The 13,436-nt window shown below is 33.4% G+C and overlaps 1 protein-coding gene across 4 annotated transcripts in view; it reads left to right on the top strand.

The window, feature by feature from the left end:
* The window catches only part of LOC118195638 (neprilysin-2-like), a 67,674-nt gene that overhangs the window by 12,836 nt on the left and 41,402 nt on the right, over positions 1 to 13,436 (top strand). For all 4 annotated transcript variants that reach the window (XR_004759301.2, XM_035366969.2, XM_035366968.2 and 1 more), the window contains exons 3-6: positions 2,027 to 2,179; positions 6,380 to 6,463; positions 7,668 to 7,882; positions 9,182 to 9,373. Coding sequence is in view for 3 of the 4 variants with exons in the window: in XM_035366969.2 (XP_035222860.1) it covers positions 2,027 to 2,179; positions 6,380 to 6,463; positions 7,668 to 7,882; positions 9,182 to 9,373 (644 nt within the window). In the remaining variant the exon portion in view is untranslated. The remainder of the gene's footprint in view (positions 1 to 2,026; positions 2,180 to 6,379; positions 6,464 to 7,667; positions 7,883 to 9,181; positions 9,374 to 13,436) is intronic.

Below are 13,436 nucleotides of genomic sequence, written 5' to 3'. Positions count from 1 at the left end.
TGTGTGTGTATATGCGTGATCTATCTATCTATCTATCTATCTATATATATATATATATAATGAAAGAAAACTAATAACTTTAATTCAGAAATAGTCGTTTTAATTTCTCATTTTAATTTGGATACGTCCCAATTTTGTCTTAAAACTACTAATTATATGAATATTAAGTTCATCAAGTGAAAATTAATTCACATTACGCCAGTATTTAAGAGTAGTATTGCGGCTACTTTCATCCAGTCGTTAATCACAGTTTAAAACTTAGACAAAGGAACAGACTCTACAAATACCCCTGTGCTGAAATGCACATTTATATTCCTGCGTTCCTCTCTCTGTGATTGCACATGTCATTCTTCTTTCTATGTCGTTCGTTGTCTTAAAATGTGATTAGTTCTGTAAAATTGTGGGATGCATCCATAATGATGTGAAAAGAAAACTACACGCCCTAAAAAAATTAGTTAATGTGTTGAATCGACGCCAAATCTGCAAGTTATTATTCTCCGTTATGTCATCTTAGGTATCCACGCAGCTGTTTTCTAATTTCAAGTTATCCACAGAATATATGTATGTGTGCGTGTGTATTGCTGATATTGCTTTGGAATAACTTCGTTTTCTTTGGCAGGCACAAAAGATCCATAAAAATGACATTCGATTCCTTGGTACATAACAAACATTGATCGCTCCCGCATCTCGGCGTTCCAGTCAACTTCTGCTGTTGCTACGATCTGTTAGGGTCATAACGATGCTTCCCTCATTTATAATCATCACTTGTGTCTCATCACGTCTTCACCGCTTAAAGAGAATTTGGAAATTTTTTCAAATTAGTCTTCGAACCTTTTTCTACAGCAGTTATTGCCACTGTTATGAATCACGGGTTGGAAAGGATGGCTTTGTACGCCTATTCATAAGTAACAGGCTTTAGTAATAGGCATTTACTACTTCTTCATCAGCTTCTGTAGCATCAATAGGTAGCTGGTTTCTACTTGAATTTAAGTAACCTTCATCACTCCTCCTTTTCAACAATGTGAAGATGGAAATTGAAATGCAAATTTCCGACACCATGAAATAAGTATTTGTTTTTATCCATATTCAATTAAAGATGAAAGATATCATTCTTTGCATGGACAGTAAAATATGTGTTAATGTTGTTCATAGCAGCTCTGTTAAGAATGTGTAACAAGAAAAGGAACAGTTTTTTGGGGGAGGGGATGGGGTTCTACATGTACATAATATATAATAAATGTATAAAATCTGCAATTAATTTTGAGCTTATTATGGACTTTTTTGTTACTCAAAAATGTAAACTATAATATTTTCTGCAGTAAGCGGCTTTTTTTAAAAAAATTGTAAATGCAAGGAAGTTTGCTTTAAGTAATGTGATTTGAATAATATCGTTTTTCCGTAATTAATCATTTCCATAAAATTTATTAAAATATAAATTTATCTTTATTTAGACTACGGACCTAGTGATAAAGCTACGAATCTCTTTTCTGCTTCTAGGCATTTCTTGATGGAATTTTTTCAAATATTTTGTTAGTCAAATTTCAATCAAGCAATTTTCTACGAGTTTGGATAAACAAGCTTTCAGATATTAGATATACACATGTAATCTGGTCCTAAAATAGAATCACATCGTTAAGCTCAGGTTCGAATGCCGCAGAAGGCACAAATGTTTGTGAATGTGCGCTTTTCGGCATGGAGACACTTAAAATACATCGAGAATTAAATCTCTTTTAGAGGCTTGTAGTTGGGAAACAGAGGGTTAAGAGAGATTTCTTCCCTAGGATGTTATCGATCACAACTGGCATGGAGGTAGGCAGAATTCGTTCCATCACCTACAAAATGCCTAAGGCTTCAACGATAACTACTACTCTTTCTTTTTTTCATGCCATGAGGAATATAGTGCACTTGATCTGATTCAGATCAGGAGAATGTTCAAGGTTCGAGATTCAATGATTAATGGAACATTAAAAGCAAGTGTCCAAATAATTGTTTTAGTGTTAATAATAATTCTTCCTTTATCTCCCAGCTGCTGATATCTTATCCAGCTTAGACGAAACTGTGGATCCTTGCGATGACTTTCACCAATTTGCCTGTGGCGGCTGGTTGAAAACACATCTCGTTTCTGACAAATCTGATATCTTCTCCTTACTTCAAGATGTCCTCAACCGCAAGTTCTTAAGTAAGTACACATATATTAAAATTTTGAAAAAAAGTTAAATTATTCATAATTGACTAACACTACAGAGGTTTCCTGCATACTGATCTTTTAAGAAACGGAAATTTTATCTTACCTCAGAAGTAATCCTTGCAAACATTTTTGCCATCGTACGTTTTGCCATCGTTCTGGCAATTTCAAATAGTTGTAGAGAACCATTTCTATGGTATTAACTGAAATTCGTCGTTCGAGGAGAACTTCTAAAGTCAACTGAAACTTTTCACTGGAAGCGAACCTCTCGCAAAGCAACGCCTCTTTTATTGCATCCACTAGAATCACTCACTTCAAGATCCGTCAAATACAGATGAGGTTGCTGTAAATCGCAAAGCACTGATATGGGACGTTTAAGTGATAAATAAATAGAACACAAAAAATGGATAGGTAATGATTTATTTTACTCCGAGAAGAAGTAAATAAAGCAATCTGAATACGTAGAATAGTAAAAAATATGCAAAGCTAGTTCTTTATAGCTCAGTCTTATTTTAAAGTTGATTTTACTTTCTAAACTATTTCATTTTCTTCTTTCACATATTTATAAAATTGGAAGCAAGTAATTTAAAAATTATAATGGTAAATCAAAATTGCTTCAGTTGTTTCTCCCTGACAACCTTTTCTTTCATCTGACCGTTGAGTTAATAGTAGGAAAAATACTCACTCCACATTTGTGTAATGGGCTAGAAGGGGAAATAACGTATTGCCATAACCTTTCTCTTTCTTTTTTCTGTTTCATAGTTGCTTCGTGGTTATGGCTCGTAATTTTTCTTCTAAATAGTCTTAAAGATATACAGACTGATTGAACAGAATCTCAGTGCTGCCAATATCGATGTTTCTTACTTGTAAATATGCAATAGAACGTTCTAAATCCATTAAATGTTTGGAATGAATGGGGCTAGTGCCATAAACTATTCTACAGCAGTGTTTAATAAAATGATACGATAGTTTCCGGAAGTTTTAACTTTAGTGCTACTTTCGAAATCAAGCTCTAAGAGATTCAAGATTCGTTTTCTTGTCATTCCAATACAATCGGATTTTTTTCTTTGAATCATATTTTTTTTTGTCTCCTTTCAATACAAACTGTGAATGCAGGAAACAAAAATAAACTTGTTTTATTGGATCATCAAAAAAAAATTAGCTAGTGTTCTTTCTTCGTAGCGAATTCGGCAATGGGTAAATGCTAAGCACTTGAATATCTTGACGGCTACTGAGTTAACATCGACAGTCAAAAAATCAGAGACTATTGACAGATTGATATGCAAAACATATGCTGGACATCCTATGCTTTCAATACCTCTTTCCGTTTCAGAGTTCAATCCCGAAAAACACCTTTTTTTTTCTAGACCGAACAAATAGTAACACGGGACTGTCCCTTAATAATGTTACATTTCCGTATGTACGGGACATATGACAAACCTAAATATACAGTATATAGTAAATAAAATATACAGTATATTTTAAGTGTAATGCTCTTTTTCTCTTCTGTTTCATACTTTTCGCTGTTGCTATTCCTTTGAGTTTTTTCCAATTGTTTTCAATCCATGCTAAGAAAATAATCGGTTTTGTAAATTACGTCTGAAGCGTACGAGTGTTTTGTGCAATCTTCATTTTTTTCTTAAAGGTAAATTTCAAAGTATCATTTTCAAATTTATGTAAGTCTAACATAATCATAAATCTTCTGTTCGTGCTTCCAAAATTATTCATAAATTCAAATTGTCACTTTTTTAACATGTTATAAGACATATACCTATATATGGTTTTCTGCTAATAAGCTAGGAACGCTGTGACTTTTTTCGGCTCTGCACAATGAAAAGGAAAAAGAAATAGGTTGTCATATATCAAGAAGTTCGCCAAGTGAATTTCTTGGCGCAAACTGAAAAAAATGCGCAAAGTTAAATTTTTAAATTTCTCCTTAAATTTAGCATCAAATTTTACAAAATGTAATACCTAAGAATAATTTGAGTGGTAGAATCGAAATATGTAAAAACATCGGCATGCCATTTCAGAAAAAGTCATATTTTGTGTTAAAATACCTATATAAGTACAGCGCTATATATAAATCTAATATATATCCTAAGCCGCGCTCTCGAGACATGAAAATCTCAATTTGAATTTCGTCAATCGGCACAGTAGAAAGGGAGATATAGAACTGTGATAAAGCTTCTTCAGTTGGTGAACTGAATTTTCTTGAGGCTTTTCCCATTCACAAATATTCAACTTCTTTAGCTAATGATACGAAATAAAATATCTAATCTTTCCTGACGCTTTTATAAATCGACTGTCTTAGTTTTTCACATTTGCTTAACAAATACTTAAATAAAAATGCGATGCATTCGTGTTCGCTTTGTTCCACGTATTGCTTTCGATATAAATACGTTCGCCATCCGTCTCTTTTGCAAAACTATTTTTTTCTTCTGAAGAAGGACCTGTTGGACTTTTCAAAACATAAAAAGATTAGATTATAGACTTTTATAACATCAAATTTACTGCACATTATAAATTATAAGCATTTGAAATTTCCTCGTTTCACAGCGTTTTAGAGGATATTTTTCTTGATTTATGCAATGTTTGTAATCTAGAAGATAAATACACTGGTTATCATAAATTAAGGAAAAATCACTCAAAAATAAGGCAAATTGTGTAAAATTTGAATATGTTGCCAAGTACGAGTAGCCGAGTAAAACTGCGATAGGCAAATTAGTGGCGCTGCTTTCGGAACACGTCATCTGCGAGGAGCATAAAAGTCCCTGTTTGAGAGCAAGCCCACATATTTCACTGTGACAGTGACATCAGAAATCTGAGATAGCCAATTCGTAACAATGACCTCCAGGCATCATTTGCCTGCAGAACTGCGATGGAGAGCCATTAGAAGACTAGAGGAAGGACAAAGTCAAACAGAAGTGGTCAGATTGCTAAATGTGAGTCTTTCTGTGGTTCATAGACTTTGGATGCAATTTCAAACCACAGATTCCGCATCTAGGAGGTTCAGCCAAGGACGGCCAACTGCTACGACGAGCGCCAATGACCAATATTTGACATAATGTGCACGCAGAAATAGAACCGCTACTAAGATTCTTCTCAGATCCTCCCTTGCTGCAGCCACCGGAAGGTTCGTGTCAACGCTAACTGTGCGTAGAAGGCTTCATGAAGGCGGCCTGTATGCGAGGCGACCAGCCATTTGTGTGCCGCTCACGTCACGCCATAGGAGGGACCGTTTTCAGTGGGCACGACAACATGTCCACTGGACGCCTGACCAATGGAGGGCGGTTCTCTTTACGGACGAGTCCAGGTTTAGTCTAGAAAGCGATAGTAGGTGTTATTTGATATAGAATCTAGAACCCGTTATCATCCGTCAAACATCCGTGAAAAAGATGCATACGGAGGGGGCAGTGTCTGTGTTTGGGGTGGTATCTCTTTGGGTGGACGCACAGACCTCCATGTCTTTCCAAGGGGAACCGTGAATGCTCAGATTTATAGAGATGACATCCTTGATGTTTATGTGCGCCCATACACCGAGGCAATAGGTGATGCTTTCCTGTTACAGGACGACAACGCAAGACCACACAGGGCTCGCATCTTACATGATTATCTTCAACAGGAAACAATTATGAGCATGGAGTGGCCAGCTTGATCCCCGGACTTGAATCCTATCGATCTCCTTTGGGATGCTTTAGGGAGACGTCTAGCTGCTCTCAATCCGCCCCCTTAGACCCTTGCCGCGCTTGCAACTGCTTTGCAAGAACTTTGCTCTCGCTTCCTATGGAACTGAGAGACCGCATAATTGAAAGCATCACACATCGCTGTATGTGCTGTATTGCTTCTAGAGGTGATCATATTCCATATTGAAGGTACTTTTCCTATAGCAAACTGACACCTGCGATTTGTTCATTTTATACATGTGCTAATTTCTATACTACAATATTTGTAAGGTAATTTCTTTTTATGTTATTTGATACCTTACTATGTGTTATATATTGTGGGTAAGTTTCATTAAATTCTACATGTAACTTTTTTAGTAATTGTAATTTTTGTGATTTTTCCTTAATTTATGATAACCAGTGTATATTGTTACTTAGGTATCAGTGCAATCAAATGGATATTCTCTTTAAAGAAAGAGAGAATGTATAAAAAATATTAGCAATAAAATTGATGGTTTGTATACATTTCTAGATCTCTTAGAAATGGAGCTGACGGGAGATGAACCTGATTTCATTCAAAAGATAAAAGGAATGTATGAAACCTGCATGGATCTTGGTAAGTCTCGTTTAAAATGCAGCAGTTTATCATTTAGCTACAAACACAATATGATGAATGTGATCAAACTGCTTTTTTGCTGTTTTGTAAACTTCCAGACATCGTTATTAATCCTCTTTTATAAATAAAATATAAGTCATATAATTTTTATATTTATGCTGACTGACTGAAATGTGTTAAATGGTTCTTTTTTTTCAGCATCAGATGATACTATGGGTCTTAAGTTTCTTTCTTTCTTTTTCCTAACTACGTAAATTAAGTAATTAAGCAATTAAGTTGAGTTCTTAAGTCTTAAATTAAGCAATTAAACAGAGCCTTCCACTTTAAAAAGCATTAATGTTACTACTTACTTGTATACAAAATTACGTCTTCAAGGATGTAATGACTGCGATCCAAAGTGCTTGTAATTTTGCACTACGCCAGTTACTTTGGAATAAATTCTGCGCAAGTAAAGCGGATTGAGGGATCACATTAATTAATCTTTTGTCGACTGTCATTCTCATTCTCTATTTTTGACAATGCTGTTGCACCGGTGGTTTCTGAAGTACGAGTACGTTTTCAATGCTGTTTCTTATTCTCTAATATACCAATTCTTTATGATGCGAAAATTTACTTTCTTCTGTTCTACATTTTCGGTAGTTATGCTATGAAACCGTAGCAGAGATATATCTATTGTTATTATAGACATCGGTCTCTATTCAAAACATTGGAATCACTGACATGTCATTGCATTTTCGATTCGATGATTCGTACGGTCACTTGGACTCGTATATAAGGAAACATATTTTGTAAATGTTGTGTTGTAGTATATTGGTAGTTAAATTTAGAGATCAATATGCTTTAAGCTAAAGTTTTAACGTAATAACAAATAATAAATTATCTTCAGGGACAGGCACGTTTCCGGTATTTTTAGCCTAACGGTTAATCAGTTATAATTTTCCCTGCTATGCTCTTCAAGCTATTTAGTTAGTTACTAAAAATTTCAAAGTAAATAATTTCAGAATCTTTCCGAAATATTTTAACGTATCCCGTTTTTCACATAAAAGTAATATTATTTTTCTAGAGAAATTAATATCATTATTTTTTTTTAATTTTAATCCGAAAGAAGCATTAAAAATATTTTATATCATCGAGGTTATATTTTGTGAGAATAATCGGACTTTTTTTTTCTTCTGTCTGGGTACACAACATTCTCCATAAACAGAGAGAATCAACGTGACGGGCAGCGAACCTCTGAAGAAGGCCCTGACGGATCTTGGAGGCTGGCCAGTCGTGGAAGGAGAAAACTGGAATTCCACCTCCTTCACATGGCTTGATACTCTCGTTCGGCTTCGCCACATGGGTTTCAATCATAATATACTGATGAATATTTCTGTAACTCAAACAGGTCATATTAGGAGACCGACTTACATTATAAAGGTGAGAACGGCTTGGTAAAATTGCAGTTCATAAACTGTAAATGCAAACATAATTAACGCTATAAATCGGTATTTTTATTATAAACACATGTTTAAGGATACTACATTTTTAGGCAGCAAGACTTATTAACAGCAGTAAAAATGATGTTGCTAACAACAAAGTTTTTGTCATTACAAATGGTAAACGTCTATAAGGTATTTCTTTCGCCTTATTAGCATGCCTTCGTGGTCAGCACACTCAGCGCGTATCGAGATGTCCGTGGTTCGAATCCCAGCGAGTGCATTGCGCATTTTTCATCTCTCCTGCCTCAAAATAACCTAACGTCTCTACAGTGGCTCCCGAACTAAAAAGTGGTAGATGATGATTCTTCACCATCAGGAATTGGCGATTCGATCCCCTAATCACCAGTCGCCCTTTAAAAGGGGTAGTGTATAAAGTATTTCTCCCGCCTTAACAGCATGCCTTCGTGGTGTAGTGCGCAGCACGCTCGTCGCGTATTCGAGAGGTCCGTGGTTCGAGTCCCAGTGAGGGCATTCTCATTTCTTCACGCTTCCTGCTTCAAAAATCCTAATGTCTCTCTACATATATATAATAAAGCAATTACCAAATTACGAAAAAGCTATTTATTCATCTACTTCAGTTATATTTAACCATGTTCAATTTCTTTATTATGCGGGATTCTTAATATCTTTATTAACACCTCGAAGATATGTTATTGTTTTCAGTTACCTATAAAATCTCGTTCATTAAAAATAAAAATTAGAATCATTTAAGCGACTCGTTATCGTCGATATGAATCAAACCTTTCATTCATTTTCATAAAACTCCATTACTGGGAGCGTAAGTCATTCGTTTAAATAGTTAGTTCAAGAAATTAGTCGCGTAATATGCTTTTAAATCTTTCGATTTATTTTGTTAACCACACAACACCGATTCCACACTTTTCAAGCTCACAAAGTAACCATTAGTTAAACAAATTACTTTATGGCTACTCTATATGTATACAAATATATATATATAAGTTATAAAAATATGTAAATCAAAATTTAAAATTAAATTTGCAATAGTCCCTTCATTTTAATTTGGGTATTTTCCCTTTCTATTCTAAAAATAGTAATTGGTTCTAATAAACTTTTCTGGACTGCGTCATTTCTAGATTAATCCATATCATATGACTTTTTCAAGATGGGTAGGAATTTCCAATCCTCATTTTATGTAAGAAACATCATCTTAAATTCAGACCAGAGCCGTAATTCTTTTATCCACCTCATATAAAATCTTTTTTAATTTCTTTTCAAGCTGGACCACCCACTGTTAGGAACATCACGTCATTTCCTGATGTATGAATTAGATCATTTCTTCTTAGAAAGCTACTTCAATTTGATGGTGGAAACAGCTAATCGATTGGGCGCAAATCTTTCTCACATAAATCAAAGTACCTTGATCGAAGAACTGAAAAAAGTGCTCAGTTTTGAAGCTAATCTTGCCATTGTGAGTATTAAGAATTATTAGTTTTAATAATTTAATCCAAACATTTTTCATGGAACATTTGCTTGGTCTATTTGCCTGTTCATGATACATTGCATAGGAACTTTATTTTAAGCATGCCATTGCATTAGAACGTATATCCCTCAATACTGTTCCACGTGAGAGTAAAATATGATGTTATTTTAAACAAGTTTCGAATTATAGATAGAAGACAGTGATAATCAAAAGCAAGCACGTTCAACCATTTTTCATATAATAGAGATAGTATAAAGTTCTCTTACTTTCACTGAATGAAGTAAATATTATTGAAGCACAACTCCACGTAGCATCAGAACTGAATGCTATATCTGTTCAAAGTTTTCTGTACTCGTTCAAAACACACATAAATGCATTTGTTTGATCTTAAAACCTTTCACATGAATTTTTCTGTGTAATATTTCATTCAAAGGATATTGATTAAGTTTTTTAACTGATGTTGAAAATTGTTCATGGCAACATAAAAGAGGGGGAATTATCAACATAATTCTAGTTCTTAATTGTGTTCAACCGTAAGGGATTTATTAATCCTTTTATTAAAAGAATATTTAAAACTGCCGAGGAAATTTAGATAAGAATTTTACTTTAAAATAAAGAGGTATTTCACGCGAATATATTATTTGCATACAGGTTTGAACACGCTTACACTCAAAATATGAGAATTGCATTCATTAAATAAGATATTGCAGTAAGGAAAACTTTGATGAAAGTAATCAGGCATCTTCTTGAATATTAATTATTGGTTTTAGATATGTAAACTAATAATGAAAAATATTCTTGTATTCTAATTTAATTGAAGTCCTTAGTCCAAAGTTTCAGTAGAGTAAATTCTTAATGTTTCATTTTAACTCAATGTATTTGTTCACTAATTAATAGTTAAATTATTTGTGCTTTATTGTTGAATTAATTATTTGCTCTTAGTACACTTTATAATAATTTATGCACCTTCGGTTTCAGCGACACTTAGCTTGCTTTATGAGAGTTTAATCAAAGAAAAATATTTTAACTTTGGATTTTTTTTAGTAAATCTTATCTACTAAAACAGCAATTCTATGTTATTTTTTTTCTTTCAAATTCATACATTATATAATCAGTGCATTGTATCTTTGGCGCAATTTGAATTTTCTGGTTTCTAGAACTGATAGCATTTGAGCTGCAAATATGCATTAGACCTTTTAACATAATTCCTTCTGAGGTTGCAACTATTACAGATTTAAAGAAAATTCAATCCAGCCTATTGTTTTCTAATCCTGTTTAATCGTTTTCCAATCCAGTCTAATGTATTTCCTGTGTATTCAGTTTGGGAGAAGGACACGTATTACTTTTTCGAAGTATGGAGGTGGCATGCCTTTTATCATTAAATGATCTTAATCAAATCGAGAGTAAATATTAATCAGTTCCTTCGTAGTGAGACAAATTAGAACTCTTCTGGATAACATAATGTTTACAATCAGAGAATACATAGTTCTTTTCCTTTTTTTTTTTTTTTTTTTTTTTTGAAATTTTTAAGCGAGTTTTACTGCATTTTCCCCTTCTAAGGGACAAGACTACTTTTTTCTTTTACAAAGAAACTACAGACGGTATTTCCACATTTTTAGAATAGTTTCAATAACGAATGAAAACGTCAGGTGCTCTGGAATAAAACTTTCTAGCAATAGCTTATTATTTGAAATGATTAATACTGTCTGCTACATTTAAATTAATTCTCCTTTCAAAATGTCGCATTTAAACAAGCTGTGGGTTAAAGGATAAGTTGAGGATAAGTTAAAGGATGAGTTTTTTGGGAGGTTAAGGATAATTCCAAAGAGAAATATTCCTATTCCAAAGAAGTCAAAAGGCTGGGAAATGCGTGGTATTAAAATTTTTAAGTGCAATGTTATTTATGTAAAAGAGAAAAGCCAACAATAATTGCTTATACATGGAAAGAAGATTCCAAACAAATACCCGAAAAAACATACGTATTGTTTCTAAAATTAAATCTTTGGTAACAATTGAAAATCAGTCTATGCAGAAATCAGTCTTTCATTCATTTTCATAAAAACTCATTACTGAGAGCGTAAGAGAGTGATTCGTTTAAAAAGTTAGTATACAAAATTTGTCAGGTAATATGCTTGTAAATCTTTCTATTTATTTTGTTAAAGCTGCACCAAATTCCACACCTTTCAACCTCCCAAAGTAACCATTGTTTAAACAATGATAGGTAGCAGAGCCTACATCTGTAGCAAAAGCAAACAAAATAATAAACCAAGATTCACAAATTTAAAAGCTAAAAATATAAAGTTTACCAGATTTTGCCGAATACTGATGGCTCAAGGCATAACGACTTATAGAACTCTCGATGAAATTAATTAGATAAAGATAAAAAGAAATACATTTAACTCTTGATGAAGCATATGAATTTGCTGAAATGACTGCAAATTATATTCTATTTATTATCGGGATAAAAGAGAAGAAAATGTACAAACTTGACTCCGTCAATGCAAAGAATGTTTCAGAAATGGGTTTATGACAGTCGCAGGATTCTTTTACAATACGTAGTTAAAAATAAGAGAAGGTAGAAAATTTTTAAACTCAAAATCAACATACTATCAAGAGAAAGTTTAATGTCTGATGTTTACAGAAGAAACTAGAAAAGAACCACATTCCTTAGATTACACAATTCCTTTTCAGTGTCCCCTGACATTTCATTTATGAAACGTTCTTCCTTTGGTCTCTTGAAAGAAGCTCTTTCTAAGCGCAAACCCGCCACCATTGATGGACTTCGGAAAATAGTGCATGAGGAATAGAAATCAATATCCCTGTAAATTTTACAAAAACCTTTCTATTATGCAAATCACTGCGAAGATTTATAATCCAGAGAAAAAATGCTATCAGATAGAACACTTAAAAATATTCTTTCATTTTTAAATATTAATTAAAGGGCCCCGAAATCGTTCTAAAAAATGCATAAACACCTCTGTAGTTGCTGTCGATGATATGATATTTACCAGAATTGTAAGTTTACGCGCGCGTAACCATCCGTGATTACTATTTCTGAAAGGGCGTTAAGATTTTAATATCATCACGCTTTGAAATTACCGACTGAATTTTGTTTTGTGACTGTTATCTAATTCTTAGTCACAAACAAGTCTATAACTAACAATTATCGCATTCCCCAGTGCATGATCATGTAAGGTAAATGATAAACACATCTAGCTAAACACTGAAATAATACAATGGTTTGAATCACGCGAAGACATTCAACTATATGGGAAAAACTAATTCTCCTCTACAAGCTTTGTGGCTGAGTGCAGCAAACCGTCTTTTTAGATTTAGGGGTAGACAGTCTTTTTCGATTTTTACACACTATCGTTTATTAAGTTCCAAACTTAAGAAGGGTTCTTCCCTTACGCGTTATTTCCATAAAATGGGCTTATGCGAGATTTCTGCTTTCGCAATGACCGGTTATTCCAGCTGTTAATCAAATTTTGTCACCTCTATATTGGCTTAATTCTAATTCGGCATTGTGTAGGTTTTGTTTTTCCCCAAAAGCCTTGCAAAGTCTAATAAATGTTACCTTCGCTGTATGTAATTTTATGCTTTAATATTTGTTTTTCACTGAGAATATTTCTGTCCGTTTTTCTGTAAGCCTATTATTAGTTAGAGCATATAATGCTGCCTGGTTCAACGTTAAAAAAATAGAAAATTGAGAAGTATTCAGAATGCTTATCAGTAAGATACAATGGTTGAAAATCGCAGTATAATTTCCGTGTAGTCTTTGCAGTATTTAAATAATATTAATAATAAAATATATGGCAACATGCACGACAAAAACGTTACATTCAATTTTTTTACTCCTCTTTTATTCTAAGCATAGACATACCATGAGTTAATCAAATGTACTAATTTAATTTCTTCTGAGTATATTGTTTACTTCACATATTTTATTATTTGTCAACTCTGAGTTATGCCAGGGTTTATTTACAATGCAAAGATAAAGTTCGTACCAGTTAGAGTTTTAATATTTAACAGGAAAAGTAGATTAAAGATA

Source organism: Stegodyphus dumicola, chromosome 8, assembly GCF_044657685.1.
Source record: "Stegodyphus dumicola isolate Sdum_Otavi_A_Nest chromosome 8, ASM4465768v1".
In the NCBI taxonomy this organism is placed as follows: domain Eukaryota; kingdom Metazoa; phylum Arthropoda; class Arachnida; order Araneae; family Eresidae; genus Stegodyphus; species Stegodyphus dumicola.
This window is presented reverse-complemented; position numbering and strand designations above follow the sequence as displayed.